Source organism: Phocoena sinus, chromosome 2 (genome assembly GCF_008692025.1).
Source record: "Phocoena sinus isolate mPhoSin1 chromosome 2, mPhoSin1.pri, whole genome shotgun sequence".
In the NCBI taxonomy this organism is placed as follows: Eukaryota; Metazoa; Chordata; class Mammalia; order Artiodactyla; family Phocoenidae; genus Phocoena; species Phocoena sinus.
Window position 1 is genome coordinate 10,279,842 of NC_045764.1, and position 17,428 is coordinate 10,297,269.

The 17,428-nt window shown below is 39.0% G+C and overlaps 1 protein-coding gene across 1 annotated transcript in view; it reads right to left on the reverse strand.

The window, feature by feature from the left end:
• MYO3A (myosin IIIA) overlaps window positions 1-17,428 on the reverse strand; it is a 186,626-nt gene that overhangs the window by 137,321 nt on the left and 31,877 nt on the right. Inside the window, 4 exon segments of the mRNA XM_032622926.1 lie at window positions 899-1,044; window positions 4,842-4,918; window positions 16,216-16,315; window positions 16,920-17,024. Of these exon segments, the coding sequence (XP_032478817.1) occupies window positions 899-1,044; window positions 4,842-4,918; window positions 16,216-16,315; window positions 16,920-17,024 (428 nt within the window).

Sequence of the window (17,428 nt, forward strand, 5' to 3'; positions counted from 1 at the left end):
CTGGAACCACGCCCCACCAGGGCTTTGTACATATTATTCCGTGTTCTATAGGCATTAGGACCACACAGTTTATTTAATGGAGAATGTGGTAACAAGCTGTAACATACACTAACTTCTCTGCCCTGGACCTCTGTCACCACAGGCCCTCTCTGTGTGCATTTCATTAAAATTAAGGTACCAAGCAAAATCCTTAAGATAGTCTTCAAAAGACAACACATTCATAATAAAAAGAGGCAGTTTTTTCACATCAGTTTTCTGAAATATCTAGGAACTACCTAAAGCATATTTAAACAGTGTTTAATTAGTGATAAGATCAGCAGGGGAAAGTCTGTCAATACACACATTGAAGGGGAGGGGTCTCCATAGAAAGGCATCTTCCTGGCTCCAAAGAGATTATTCTTCTAAGTTTAGTGTTTCATATTAATATATTCAAAACACTAACAAATTTGAAATCATTACTTTATCAATAAATTTTATTTCTAACTGTCTTAATACTATTATCTTAAAGTTCTAAACAAAGGGAAGTATTAGCAAGTAGTAAAAAAATTACTAGATTGATAGAGTGAAATGAAGCACATCACTGTTACACTGACTGTGGACCAGGGAGCCTCACTGATGAATCTGGGAATGGATCAACAGTGGCAGGAACGGCTGTTTTCTGAGTGCAAATCCTTGCCAAAGAAAAAAAGACACACTTAGTACCAAGAGAAAGCTCTTTGACTTAGACCAGGGAAATGAAACTATGGAACAAAAAGAGTGTCTCAGAAGAAGTAGCATGATATTCCAGGCCACTCTGCTCCCAACCTGCTGAAATATATCTGGGTATTTCCATGAGGAGCTTGACGAGCACTCAGTGGCTAGAGGAAGACAGACGGACCCAGTGTGAGAGCCCCCTGACCTTGGTATTTTGAAGAGTGCTCTCATGGGATGGAGGTCGGCCAGTGGAGGATCTCCATCCCCAAGCTCGATGGCCGTGATCCCCAGGGACCACGTGTCACATCTGGCATCGTAAGTTGTATCCAACTGCTGTTCACATGCAATCACCTAGTAGAAAATGAAAGAAAAATGAAGTTTGTGACTTTAACAAGCACGTAGCAAAATGCTTAGAACAATGTGTAAGTGTTCAAACTGATGAGGTTTGAGAGCTCCGAGCAAAGGCAGTAACACAGGGGAGTCAAAGCTCAAATTACAATTGGTAGCAGTAGTTTTCTTCTGAGAACAGAGAATATCTTAGCAGGATTGCAAGTAAGAGGAGAAATCTATGAAATAAACTTTTTGAAAATGCAAAACAGAAAGGGGACTGAAACAGTGTCCCCCATGGGAAGGGATGTAATCAAATACACAGCTAACACCTGTGCAATGATAGTCACTTGATAAACATTTGATGAGTGAACAGAGTCATTCATCTCAGCAAAGATAAAGAATACATCTTTAACAAATAAAAAGCGAAGGAAGGGGACTTCCCTGGTGGCGCAGTGGTTAACAGTCCACCTGCCAATGCAGGGGACGCAGGTTCGTGCCCTGGTCCGGGAAGATCCCACATGCCACGGAGCGGCTGGGCCCGTGAGCCATGGCCGATGAGCCGGCGCGTCCGGAGCCTGTGCTCCGCAACGTGAGAGGCCCACGACAATAAGCTTGAGAGCAGTCTAGTCAAATGGCCTCAATCTTTTCTGACAACTAGAAGGCAGGAATGAGACAAGTGTGGAGAAATGCAAAAAGGCTTATGCCATTAATAAGAGAAAAATAAACTGGATAAAAATAAACATTGGTAAGGCTTTATCAGCAGTTATCTGGGAGCACACTAAATAGTAAAGCTACAACCAGCTTTTTAAAAATGTCACTAATCAAAGGATGTCACTAAGAGACAAGAAAAAAAAGGGGGGAATCTTTTTTGCAGTATCATGAAATAGTGTTAACATAGAAGAATTATTACACAGTTACTTCACAATTTATTTCTAAATGTGTAAGTATAAATACAGACAGGCTGCAAATAATAATTGTAACATCAGTGATAACAAAAAGAAAATTCAACTTTAAATTTTTTAAACTATTTTTTATATTTTAAAAAGTTTTATATTTTGTGAATGCCAACTCACAAGACAAAAAATGATGTGGGGATGATGGCAGGTTAGAGTTTTATCATTTAACTACAGTACTATGAAATGATATGCAAAATGAAAGGAATCTAAGGTCCTGTCTGGAACGTAGTTCATCTTTCTGACTCTACTTAACATCAAGCTTAACACATTAAAAAATCCCTGTGTTGGCAAAGAGGATGAATTTATGCCCCAAATTGCCCATGACGTTCTAGGTTTATGCTCGCTTCCCTAGAGTCATTATAAATACCATCCCCTTTCACTCTCCAAAGTGTCCTGGCTTGGACAGTAAGTTACATGGTCACCCACCACAGCCACTGTCTCTCCTGTCCCCTTCACTGTGAAACACACATACTCTAGTTTGGGAAGGATGGCTTTACATAACCAACAAATGCTACCTTTGATCTAGAATTTAACTGAAAAAATGTCAAATCAAGAATTTCACTTTTCAACTGCTAATCAATTTGAACAATTTTGTTTACCTTATTGTTTTCTAATTCATAGCAATCTGACATTCTTCAACAATTCTAGGTAAGTGGAAATTTGTTTAAATATTGCCAATCATTCACAAGTTGGAAAATGCTTATTACAGGGAGATGCATATAATATGCACAAAATCTTGAACATATATTTATATGACAGTTTGAAAAGACCACAGTGAACCTTTCTTTTTTAGATAATATCCATTGGTTTGCTGAGCAGGAAAGCACTTTCAAACCCTATTTGTGCTACAGTAGGCTTATTAATAATAAATAATGACTTATCAGTAAAATGCCTATCTAGTAATTGCATAGTACGAAGTATCAATTTTAATTATTAACTTATTTATTATTCTGGTAATTCAATTTTAGATAGATCAAAATATTTCCTTTTCCTCATATACTGGTTCCAAGATCTACTAATCAAAATTATTTTTACTAAATGGCATACTTAAAATACTGGCTTTGTTGCTATAAATTAACATATGAAAAATATAAAGCTAGATGATTATTTAATATTAAACATTTAGTTTTATATATTATAGTATTTTTATAGTAATTAATCATATATGTGGGTAAGATGCAAAGCTTGGTATCATAGCTAAATTTTATTAATTTTTCACTTTGAAAATTTTTCATAAGCTTTTAAAACAACAGTGATATATCAGAACAAACTGAAGAAACTCTCACTTGAGATTCTCTTACTCAATTATTTTTAGCATTTTTATTTGAGATACTCTTATTCAATTTTGTTTTTGCTTATATGACTATACTTTCTACTTTTATTCTAAGATGTTCTCCCTGTTCAAAAAATTTTTGAATCCATTGGAATTTTTTTAAGTTTCTTAAGCTAACTTATCCTTTCCCCATGTTTTACATTACACTTACATTTTAACTTTTTTTTGCAAGTAGTAATTGAATTAGTATTAAAGTAGGAACAGTACACCACGATTTAATCCTCAAGCAAATTTAATTCTACGATTTTGCAATATTAATGTAGTATTTGAATTACTTCTCCTCCCTTCACTCACTAGAGTTGTAGGTAAATAGCAGAGCTCTTCCCAAAGGGTGCAGAGAAAGCTTTCAAACATATGTTCTCTACTGATGAACATAATTAAAAGGATTAAAGGCATTAACAGTGACTGTGGAGAAAAGATGTGACTCTAGAAAACATTTTTCCTCCACTATTTTAGCAGTTTCTCTACAACTTCCCAAAGGTGATGGTGAAAAGAATCTCCTGAAGTGCAATGTGGCCCTAAGCAGAGTGACTCAACATGGGAAGCTGCTATAAACACAGGTTAATAGGCCTGACTCTGATCTTAAACAAAGACAGGCGTTTTTATATTTCTATCCAAGTTAAGAACAAAATCTAAATATCATTAAGAGAGATGCATGCTAAGCAATTAAAAGGATATTTAATGAAAAATTAAGGCTGCAAGTACAGCTGACCCTTGAGCAATACAGGGTTAGGGGTTCCAACCCCCCGAGCAGTCGAAAATCCATGTACTGTTATCTCTGCCTCAAAAACAGAGGAATTGATAAATGACTCACCCAAGGTCAGGAAGCTGACACAGTCTGGATAGAATCAGGACTCAAACCCTAGTTCTTTTGATTCCACATATTGTGAGCTCTGATCAAACACAAACTTTTCCCCACACTTACTTAATTTAAAGAACTGTAAAATGGGATTGAGATTAGCAGATACCAACTACTATATAAAAACAGATAAACAACAAGGTCCTACAGTATAGCACAGGGCACTATATTCAATATCTTGTAATAACCTAAAATGAAAAAGAATAGGAAAAAGAACATATACATGTATAACTAAATCACTTTGCTGTACAGCAGAAACTAACACAACATTGTAAATCAACTATACTTCAATAAAAAAAGAAAATAATCTGTAAAATGAAAATACAGGTACTATATTTATTTTATTTATTTATTTTTGGTACTATATTTATTGAAAAAAAATTTGCGTATAAGCAAACCCACAGTTCAAACCTGTGTTGTTCAACTGTAGTTTCTCTTTACCTCTTGTGACTCATTCATTCAATCCCTCATTTATTCACATATTTGCTCAAAGCCCGTTTATTATCTCCTATGTCCCTCCTCACACATGTAAATATGTCACATAAAAACAACACAACTGACATTTTCTTCTAGTATATTCCAAAAACACATATGGAGCTAGAGTATGCATAGAAAGGAAACTCAGTAAGGATCAAATGTTACATTTGCCTCCCTCAAAACTCTAACTGACCTCAGGAGCCATCCAAAAGGGCGTTCCTACGGATGTATTCCGACGGTGCCAGGTGCTGGTGAGTTGTGCAGACACGCCTGGAAGGAAGAGACGAGACTTACTTCTTGCATTCATTACTCAGGTAAGGAGATTCCAACTGCAATAAATTTGCTTACAAACTAATACTAAAATTCTGTTCCCTTACAGTTTGGGTAGAATCAGGACTCAAACCCTAGTTCTTTTGATTCCACATATTGTGAGCTCTGATCAAACACAAACTTTGCCCCACACTTAGTTAATTTAAAGATCTGTAAAATGGGATTGGGATTAGCAGATACCAACTACTATATATAAAACAGATTGAAGTTCAAGCCACTGGACTTGAACTTCACCTTAAAGTATCCTAAGTCAGGGTGTCTACATAGCCAAGATACACAATGGTCCTCCTATTTTCTACTTCTCATATCCAGACGTACCCAGGCTTAAAGCCCCATTCCAAGTTCTAGCGCCCCCTTGCTGGCTTAATCTGCTCCTCGTCATACTAACCTCTGTATCTTTTGACCTTCTAGATTTTTTTTTTTTTTGCGGTACGCGCGGGCCTCTCCCTGTTGTGGCCTCTCCCGTTGCGGAGCACAGGCTCCGGACGCGCAGGCTCAGCGGCCATGGCTCACGGGCCCAGCCGCTCCGCGGCATGTGGGATCTTCCTGGACCGGGGCACGAACCCATGTCCCCTGCATCGGCAGGCGGACTCTCAACCACTGCGCCACCAGGGAAGCCCGACCTTCTAGATTTTAAACTATTTGTCTGTATTGCATATTTTGGCACGTAGTTATGATTTGAATGGTAGGCTCTCTCCACTCCCACCTCCCTCTCTGCACTACTAAATTCTGGTGAATTTGAGAATGTTTTATATCGTGGTATGCACATAGTAGGTGACTTCTGAATGTGAATAAAATTATTTTCCATCTGTCAACTTGGGACAAATCACACCTGACCGGAAATTTCAAATTAACTACATCTATGTAAACCAACACCATCAACAGAATCAGTTCTTTTCCTTCAGAGAATTATACACAGAAGGATTACAATGAAAAGGCATAACCAAATATTCCAATCATGTCATCTCATTAATTCCACCTGGTTAGATACAATCATAAGGGACTCAGGAAAATCCAGAGCATAGTCTCCCTCCTCACATTTCATACTCTGCTCCTCTGGCTGCACGGTGCTGCTTCCCTTGACCTGCTCTGGACTTGATGGGCTATCCCCAAATCGTGGACTTGAACTCCCTGATGTCTCTGTTTTGAAGAGTCCCTCCCGGTGTCACATTTGTCTTAGGCTCTAGCTGTTTATCTTATCGGCCAAGTAGAACAAAGGCACTAATTGAGGTTTAAAATTGGATATATTTGATTCCCTCAAGATGATTCCTCCAAGATGATACTTTGTCATGAAATTCAAAGGCCATATTCAGCCAAAAGGGCATTTCACTGGTGGAAACATACTTGAGCAGAGGGCTAGGCAGTATGTTTTGGTTCCATATTAATTTCGTCCCTCAAGGAGCTCCTCCACTAATGTATTAATCTTGTCCTAAGTGGAATCTTCATCTACGGCCTTCACATTTTGCCTTTAAAAAAGCTTATCATTTGACAGAAAAAAATATCCTCATGAAATCATTTTTGAAATTCAAAGGAAATTATCTAATCTGTGATTGAAGTTTCTCCCTTGAATATTTTCTAACACATGATCTGAAGAAAGGGAATAAACATTTAATGCACATTTCTCCCAAATGCATCCTCTACCTCTATCTCTACTCCAGGTATTTTACCTTTCAGAAAAATTAAGGATAAATCTAAACATTTTATCTTGTCTTTTCCTATGAATTAAAAGGAGGAATGATTAAGCTTGACTTTTATAGTATCAGAGTACAGTAATTTATTTATATAAGTAGGAAAAGTAAATAGATTTTAAAACAAATTTAACTTAAAATTGATTATAAATCTACTAAAATTTATTCTAAGGGCTTATAATTATTTATGAAAAAATTGAAAATTATATTTGACCCTCGGTGAATATTTTTGTTTCAATTTCATAAAGGTAGTTTAAGAATTCAAACATCATTTAAGCAAAATGTAAAGGGGGTAGAAAAAACCACAACTGAGTAAAATATCGAAAGTTTCTGGTAAGAAAGTGACACTTTAGACTAATCATTTGATACATTTTTCTTCTTTCTGAAGATAAAGAAAATATGATATCGCTAGAATTGGCATTTTTCAGCAAGCAGTCATGCCCTGGCATCTGAATTTATAGATATGGATGTCAGGAAAGGACCATCCCTCCATACTCCACAGGAAATATATTGCGAAGGAGGATAAGAAGAGCGTCTTAGGGTGTGTGTGGCACAGGACCCAAGACAGACCATTCAGACTTCTTGGAAATGCGAATCTTGAGTTGGAGACACTAGGGTGACTAGACTACAGTGGTGACTAGACTACTGGATGACTACAGAGTCATCCAGTGTTGAGGATCTAAGGATCAGCCCAGGTGATGCTGCTCTGGAGGTCCAAGGATGCCAGAGCCCCTTCCTAGGAGGCTGGATTGCCCAGCTTCTCCCTTGGCTTTGTAGGCCACTCAGTGCCATCTTCCGTAGCATTGCCTAAGTTGGTCAGAGTTAAGTTTCTGTTGCCTACAATCAAGGAACTCTGACTGATACAAGAACCTAATGATTTTACATATAAAGGAGCAAACTAACAAGGGTAATGGTCAATAATAATGAGTTTACAAAGTCTAAGAGTTATTAGGTTTTATATTAATATGAATTAAGAATTTTTTAAAGCAAAAGTTTGGCCTCCAACATTCTTGATCACACATTCCAAACAATAGGAAACTTCTGAGCAAGCATACTCGATATAGATACAGACTACTTTCTACATATTTCCTAGTATAGTAATATACACATTATGAAATGTATAAAGATAATTTTAAAGGATGATACTAAAATAATAACTATTATGAATATTTCATAATAAGTTATGGATATTTCTGCACATCCATGATATCTGGGATAATGAATTACAGCGCTAATGGAGTCTCATATATTTAGAGTCCTTTGGGATCCTGCAGAAAGACTGTTTTACACCTGGTTCCTGTAAACTGAATGGAAACAAGAAAAATTCAGCCCAGAATGTGAAGAAGGAAAAACAAAAAGTCTCAAAATAAGTGAAAAAGGAAAAATGCAAGTAGGTAGAATAAGAAACCCTTGAGTCTGAGAATATTGGATAATTATCCATTAAAAACAGGACACACACCTATGAAAGAGTAACAGAGGATGGTCTTGACCGAATCATGTTTGTTGAATGCTTCTGCAATGACTGTTAACTCTGAAGATCATTTTTCCAACACAACAAACTACTTCAGAACTAGAAGGCAACTTAATGGTCGTAACATCTAACGTGCTCATTTTCTGGTTAGTAAACTTTAGCTGGAGAGAAAAACGAGTTTCCTGAGGACAAATGGCATTTTTACTTAACATAAATTCCCACAAGAAAATTAGCTAAGAAGGTAGAAAAATGCAAAATTCTCTCAAGAATGACTGACTTAAATTACTTTAAAAGGCAACAGGACGGGCTTCCCTGGTGGTGCAGTGGTTAAGAATCTGCCTGCCAATGCAGGGGACACGGGTTCGAGCCCTGGTCCAGGAAGATCCCACATGCCACGGAGCAACTAAGCCCGTGCGCCACAACTGATGAGCCTGTGCTCTAGAGCCTGCAAGCCACAACTACTGAGCCCATGTGCTGCAACTACTGAAGCACGCACGCCCGAAGCCCGTGCTCTGCAACAAGAGAAGCCACCACAATGAGAAGCCTGCACACTGTAACAAAGAGTAGCCCCCGCTCGCCGCAACTACAGAAAGCCTGTGTGCAGCAACGAAGACCCAACAGAGCCAAAAATAAACAAATAAAATAAATTTTTTAAATAAAAAATTTTTTAAATAAAGAAATATTTGTTTTAAAAAAAAAGTCATCAATTGTCCCAAATATACTTAACAATGAAAGGATCCAATCCAGGATCACGTGGTGTGTTTAGTTGTCATGTCTCTTTGGTCTCCTTCAATCTGCAGGAGTTCCTTAATATTTCCTTGAATTTCATGACCTTGATATTGTTTTTAGAATTTCAGGCTAGTTATTTTGTAGAATGTTCCCGAACTTGGATTTGTCAGATATTCCCTCAAGATTATATTTTTGGCAGGAATATCATGGAAGGGAAGTCTTCTCCTTGTATCCTATCAGGTGGTATGTGATTTCCATTTGTCACATCAGTAGTTGTATTCACTTTGCTTACTTGATTAAGTCTGTGTCTGCCAGGCTTCTCGCCTATAAAGTTTCTCCTTCTCTTCTGTAATTAAGTTATTTTATGCAGAGCTTTTGAGACCATCTAAATATCCTATTTTTAATCAAAACTTAACCCACTAGTTTAGCATCCATTGAAGTTTTTGGATGAATTAATTATTACTATGATGGTTGCCAAAAGATAATTTTTAAACTTTCATTATTCCTTCTATATTCATTAGTTGGCATTCTTCTATAAAGAAAAGCTTTAGCTTTTTTCCATTCATCTATTTGTGTGTGAAAGTACGAAAGTATGAATTAATGGATTTCTACTTTATTCAACGGACATCATTGTTACCATCATTATCATCATTATTTTGATGCTCAAACTGTCCCAGATTTGGTCAGTGAGAATCACTTCAATTTGGCTTCTGTGTCCTTTTGACATTGTCTCCATCACTCTTTGGGCAGTTCCTCACTTTCGGGCACATTAAGTTCCAGGCTTATCTTGTATAGCCTTAAACATCAGCTTTTCTCCAAGAATGCCTGCTTACTATTAGTGGAGAATTATATTTAAAAACTGAGAGCTAGGTGTTTGATGTGCTTGCTCTTGGGGCGTCAAGCTTGCAAGTTCTCTTAGTGGACATAGCCAGACAACCTGTATACACACACACACACACACACACACACACACACACATCACATATTTCTTTTCATATGCCTCTCTACATATTGAAAACCATGAGTTCACACTGACACCTCCAATTCCACTCCAACATCAAGGGGTTCAGTTTTCTCCCTTCCACATTTGTAATTCTCATCTCTAACAGTAAGAAACCTGGCTCCCATTGTCCTCAGGATATTTCCAGATGGTATCAAGCCCCCTTTATGTAACCAACCCCTTGTCTCCATTTTGACCCCTATGCAGACGCACTTATCCAGCTCAGGCTCTGACAAACTGACTGGGGTCACCACCATCCCCCTAGACAAATGCTCTCTTTGTCCCCTCCTCGGGGTCTCAACGCCCCAAGCCAAGCCACCACTGCCTCTCCCCTCCCAGCGTGGACACCTTCCTCACTCCTTTCAGGTCCAAACCATTTGCTGAGCTGCACCCCGATTCCCATGCTTTCTCGGGCCCACCAAATGCCTTTTGTTCTGAATTATTCTGGAAGAAAGGAAGGAATGAAGGGAACTTCATAGTTTTTAAGTTCAGGTGTGCCTGCCTCACTGGATGCTACAAAAGTGGGTTATTAATAAATAAGTCGCAACTTCTCTTTGACCTACATTATTCACTGGGGATTTGGTCTAAAGTTGAGCATGTGGGTGATAAGAGACTGAAAGCCATAAAATAATCTGTCATAAGAACGATGTCTAAATAAGTCACAAGAAGTACATTCTGTACTTTGGTATTGAAATGTTAACTATTCTATTAGAAATGAAGATCCCCAGAGAGAAATCTGTAGAAATGAGAACTGAGTACTGCCCTTTAAATTTAGTCTCTCTTTCATTTTCTATTCCAAACGAGGACTGCTTTTTCAGACGTTAGTTGACTGCCTAAAGGGGTTTACCTCCTGGGAGGTTGTGTTATTTATTGACTGATCATACACCAGTGACTGCTAATGTATTTCATTTATAATATCTGCAAGCTCACTTGTCTTTTTATTCTCTGAGGTGGCTGGTGGTTTTCTGTAAAAGCCTAGCCCACTTAACAAGAAAACAAAAGGTTGTCTTAAAGGCTCTACTCATAACTAGCATTAGCAAACTGAATCTTACTTTTAGTGTAATTAAATAGCTTGATATTTAAAGTTAATATCCAAAAAAATAAAAAAAAAAATAAAGTTAATATCCAATTGACTCTAGCAAAGGGCTATTATTTTTTTAAACAGAAAGAAGCACCTATTGGGGGAACTCAGATTTTCAATATTTAGCAACTATCAATATTTAAATAAAGTATTTATTTACTATTTATCAAGTACCTACTATGTATACAACACTGAGCTAGGGGCGAGGTGACAGTATTACTTCATGATAATAGCTCAGATTTTTAAAATTATAAAGTGTCAATAATTATACTACGTAGCTCACCTGTATCATTCCATTTACTCTCCACAGTGATCAACCGTATGAGGTAGAGACTGTTTTCATACTTGATGTCCCTGGAGATTTTAAGTGACCTTCTCAAGGTCACACAATTACATGGAAAATCCTGCCTCCCATTCACTCACTCATTCGAGAGTATTTATTGAGCACTTCCGATGTGCCAGTGCCATGCTTGGTTCCAGGGACAGAGTGATAGGCCAGACAGAGACCGAGCCATCACAAAGCTCACAGCTTAGCAGCGAAGGTAGTCAAATTAAACACATGATTACAGTCAAGTGTGATAACTGTTAGGCTAAAGAAAAGACAGAGCGCATATATACAATGGAATATTACTCAGCCATTAAAAAGAATGAAATCATGTCATTTGCAGCAACATGGATGGACCTGGAGATTATCATACTAAGTGAAGTAAGTCAGACAGAGAAAGACAAATATCATATGATATCGCTTATATGCGGAACCTAAAAGAACATGATACAAATGAACTTGTTTACAAAACAGAAACAGACTCACAGACTTAGAGAACAAACTTACGGTTACCAAGGGGAAGGGTAGGGGGAGGATAGTTAGGGAGTTTGGGATTGACATACACACACTGCTATATTTAAAATAAATAATCAACAATGACCTACTGTATAGTATAAGGAACTCTGCTCAATATTCTGTAATAACCTAAATGGGAAAAGAATCTGAAAAAGAATAGATGTATGTATATGTATAACTGAATCACTTTGCTGTACACCTGAAACTAACACAACATTGTTAATCAACTGTACTCCAATATAAGATAAAAATTTTTTCAAAAAAGAAAGGATAGGGTGTTGGGGAAGTTCTCAGCCAGGCAGACAGAAGTTAGCTGGGTGCAGGGGTGAGGGGAGGTTTCCATGCAGGGAAAGCATTGTGTTTGCAACCGGTCACAAAATTCAATGACATAAATCTTAGATACATAAAGAGAACTGTCATTGTGATTTCTTCATTTTGCCTCTAACTATTATGGGCTCTCCTATGTCCCTACCCACTGGCTGGGAGAAGTAAAGCTTAGTCAGATCGAAACCGTAAGTCCTTTTAGAAAGAGTTCAGTCTCTCTTGAATGAAAGTGCTTGCTCCATCTCTCAGATGGCACCCCTCCTTCTTCTCTCCTGAAGACGGTACTGTCTGTACAGGATGAGGGATGGCTTATAAGACCCTGTGGTGGGGAGAAGAGGGAGGGTCCTCGGGTGTGGTCGGTCTCTGGTCTCTGAGGCCATGTTCCTTTGTCTGCCTGCCTGCTAGGGGCCCCCTGGCCCTCCTGATGGGGTCTTCATCCAGTGAGCCTGTGGCCTCTTCTCACGCAGGCAGGGCTACCTGTGTAGAGTCTCCTGGCAGACGAAGGCTCAGAGTGGTTTCAGCTGGGGCTGACAATGCTCTGAGGTCTGGCTGTGACTCCTATTCAGACCTGGCCCAGGTGATCTGGGCTCTGCCCCTCACCGCCCATCCTGAGCAGCCCCCTCTAGAAACTCCCCAGAAAGATTTTCAGTTAGTAGGGGGTTAAAGGGAGCAGAGGGTAAGGGACTTGGAGAAGCTTAGCTTGAGTGCTTCCTGTACCTAATCACTCTACACCTCTACGCCAGGACGATGTGATCACCCCAGTCAGGACTGGCGCAGACCCTGCAGGGACTTTGTCTGGGACTCAGAATGGTGGTGGTGGGAAGAGTGAGGGTAAGAGTTCCTTTCCACCCTCGTTGTCACCTTCACTTTTTAAAAGCTTATCTCACTGTTCCACCTCTTTGTCTGTTTCACCTTTCCACAATTACCCAAGAACTGGAAAGGGTTTCCCTCTTCTTTCTGTTCTCTTTTATGCAAAACCCTACGAGGGATCCCTGGAATTTCCCTCTCCATAAGCTAAAGAGAAGATAAAGCAATTCAGACAGATCTTTCTCAAGAGATAACCCGGGTCTTGCTACACATTCCTATTTTTTAATATTACCTCAGTCATTTTCTTGCATTCCTTCTGGAACAAATCTTAACATGCCCCCCACCCCCGCAAACAGAGAGATGCTTCTGGCAGACTGGGGTGAAGGTCACATTCTTGAATAAGCAAGAGAAGAGCATGTTAACCAATTTTGAAGAACTTCCTCCGACACATGTGTAAGAGCCCTGACTGAGAAAGACGGTGGTACATTTAAGAGGCTGAAAGAAGTTGACCTGGCTCACAGGTAATAGGAAGAGGGGGTCCCTGCTGTGCGCCAAGGGGCAGAAAAAAGGTGTTAATCATTCAGTGCTTTACTCTGGGCCAGCAGACAGGATCACAAGGCGCACAGCCCTCCCCAAGGAGGGCTGACAAACCACGGACAAAATATTGAGCGAGAGAGTGGCAGGGTCAGCTGAGCCAGAGCTGTGGTGTGGGGAATGGTCTGGAAGGAGAGGAATGAGACTGGCTGCAGGGGGGTTAGTAAAGTGTGGCCGCAGGAGCCCAGGTCAGAGATGATGGTGAGGACCGGGGCAGAGAGATAAAGATGGAGCCTGGGAATTTATAACACAGACACAGCCTTGTGACTCGTGGTAGATGTGGGTGGTGAAGACAAAGGAAAGCTCAAGGATAAGCCAAGATTTCTAGCTTGAGCAACAAAATAGATACTGAGGACTTTTTTCTAAGGCAAGAAACTCTTGATATGAAGCAGATCTCTGGGAATGGGTGAGATGGTGGGGTTCCATCTGAGCATTTAGAGGACTGGCAACCATCCGAGTACAGATCTCCAGTACCCAATAATGAGCCCACTGCACATTTTATGAGGAGAGAAATCCAAATAAAAATATATTCTAAACTCCTTTACTCCCAGCTGTGGCATTCTCTGAAAATCTGATTTAAACATAAACTAAGGACCCTGATTTTCAGTTTGGTTCGGCAGCTGGTGGCTTAGTATACTGTATTCCTTATGCCCTTGAGAAGCTTCACTATGTATGAACCTCCATCCTCAGGTTTTAATTTATATGAAAACCTTAAACCATCTTAGGTGAATGGAATCCATGTCCTCTTACTATGGAGAACAGAAATATAAGCATCCTTTTATACGCAAATAATAGCATTTTAGTATCAGACACCGGGGACACATTTAATAGGCAACTGACCCTCTTCTCTAATTGCTGCTGACAGTAAAGTCTTTAAGTTAAGTAATATAAAACCAAAGCTCTCGTTTTGTCAGCTTTCTACGTTATGACTACTTTCTAAAGATATCATAATAAAGGCCACTTTATTTATTATCTAGGTGTATATTTTTACTCTGGATTACTTTAGAGGATGTCCCAGGAAGTTGCCTTTCTCAGAGCTACTGGTTTATCAAGTTCTTTTTTGTGTGTGACTGAAGAAGATGTTTACTTACATTTGTTTCAACAATTTTCATCTGGGCTCTATATATTGTAGCCACCTTTTAGAGCAAGAGAATTATGAGATCTCAAGTTAAATGTTAAGTTCTCCATTTGGGTCTGTTAAGACTGGAGCCAAAAGTATTGTCTGAAGAGAGTCGTGGCTCTGTCCATGGAGCAGTGAAGAGTGTTTTGTTGTTGTTTTTTAGAATTTCAGGCACAAGTTCTCATTAGCATCCTAACCCGGCCAGACTGTTCAAATGCACAGCTCTGAACTCAGCTAGTAACACACACTAGCTGCATCCCAGTTACTAATCAGGAATTCACTGCCAAGCTCACTGCTGCTCCGTAGTTTTCAAATGCTCAGCTGAGGGGAAAAAAATACGTGGTCGTTTGAAAGATACGCTATTCAACTGTTCCTGTCTAGATGCTCTGAAGTTCATTTCTGGGTGAAGCCAGATCACTAAAGAGTTACATACTGGGATTAAAACAATTAATTTCTAAACTGAGTCGATTACTTTCCCTAAGCTTCATTTTCCAAAATGCAAAATGAAGGAAGAGTCACTCATTCGTTCAACTATTACTCACTGAACTACTATTCCCAAAGTATTAGGTCTACAAAATAGAAGATGACATAGTCCCACCTCTTAATGACCCTGTCTATCTGTGAGCCTAAGTATCTTTGTCTACATATGAAGACCAAATAGACCATCATAATCTTATGTGATAAACACAGAAATGGAGAAATATACAGGGTACAGAAGCACAAGGAGAGACACCTTACCCAGCCTGAGTGCAGGAAGGGGAGAACGACAAGGATACTGAGATGTCCTAGAATAATGCTACCCACTCTCACGGGTGTCATGTGTTAGTGGGGATCCAGTGAGACGGGGGAGATACCACTGTCACAACTGGAAAAGGAGGAGCCGAGGTATCAGCTACAGTGCCTCTGGCTCTGACACAGACACTCCGAATTGGCTCAGTCAATATGGAAATGTATTATCTCACATGACAGAAGGTCCAGAGATAGGGGAGGTTTCAAAGTCAGTTGATTTAGTGGCTGGACTATGTCACCAAGGACCCTCCTTCTTCCCGTCTTGCAGGGCTGCCTTTCCACTTGGGATGGAACACCTCAGGATAGAACAAGGTGGCTGCAGGCAACACAATAAGACATGGAAGGTCCCAAGTAAGAAAGAGACCATCTTTACTTGTGCTGCCCTCTTAGGAGGGAAAACATTTTCCCAGAGACATCTGAAGGTTTCCCCTCATGTCTCAAAATCCTGGGTTTGGGCCCCTGCCCATCGGGAACGCAATCGATAGTAAGGGCTGTGGGCTTACCATTTAGGCTTAGTGTGATTATGGGGAGCCCATCTATTTCAGAGAATCAACCACGCATACCGCTGCAGGAGTGCTACAGGCACACCATGGCTGACTTGAAAGAAGTCACTCTTTCTTCTGGGAACCTCTCATTTACCAAATTTTTAAAAATCTCTGCAACTTTCCTACCTCGATGAGATACTGGTTTTTTCTCTTTCAATGCCTACAAAGCAAGGCTGACGGCAAATGATCAAATCACATCACACGAGTCATTCTGCGGCCCAAATCCATGCATTTCAAACAAAACTTACCAAAATCTACGAGTTTAACTCCGCCTTCGATGGTTAATAGGATGTTATTTCCTTTTATATCACGGTGGATAGTTTTGTTGTTATGTAAATGCTGAAGTCCCTAGAAGTGGGAAATAAATACATAGTGACTTTTAAAGAAAGCATCAAAAACGCATTTTTCAGATGGATGCATTTATACAAAATCAATAGGAAACACACCACACGTTAAAATTAACAAAGGTTCTTAAATGGTTCACATTGAGTTAGTCAAATCAAAGTATATCATTTCCACTTTGGACTATATAAAAATTCAAAAAAACCAGCGCATACTCCTTAGCCCTTAGCAAATAGTTTATTTAAAATGTGCTGATCTCAACATAAGAAAACATTCTATACACTCATTTGAAATAATGGCTCTTAAAGGAATAAATAAATAAACAATGGCAAATAAAAACCTAACTATTAGTAAAAATACACATTATCTACCTTTGCCATAATCTCAGAAATATACCTAGGAGATCAAAACTCAGGTTTCTGTTGACACAAGGAGGGTAGGTCTCTAATGGAGAAAAGGAATTAGTTATGCTAAACATTTCACATTTTGCATCTCACTCTTGCATCGATAAATACTAATGCAGTGATGTTTTGCTAAACATGGGATCCTCACTTTTCATTTAACTGGAACTGCCTCCTAATTAATGCGCGAACAATTTAAACCGCCTTACCAACAGCGCTTCACGTAAAATATAGGCAATTATGGGCTCACTCATTCTTTTGCCCTTCTTCAGAAATCCTTTCACAAGATCTGTCACTGATCCTCCGTTGCACAGCTATAAAAGAATATTTCAAGATAGATAATAAAATGATATGCCATTTTAAGTACTTGCTATAAAAGGTTTTCTCAAAACGTTTTACAAAACTGTTCTAATTTTTTGTTTCAAACAATTATTCCCATCATCTTTATGGTTTCATAAATCAAATGAAGATATAAACTTGTACTAGTGTACAATTAATTACTGGAACACAGTTTCCATTTGAATTAATTTTTAGAAGAGAATCTGGAGAAGCACTGGGCTTGGCTTTTAAAGTTAAGGAAAAGAATTATGATTCTATAAATCAGTCTCAAATTTTAAGATCTAGGGCTTTAAGGCATTCTTGATTCCTGATAGTTTAATTAATAGTGCAATGTGACCTCAATCCATGGCTAGATACTGTTTCATATGCGCATTAACTT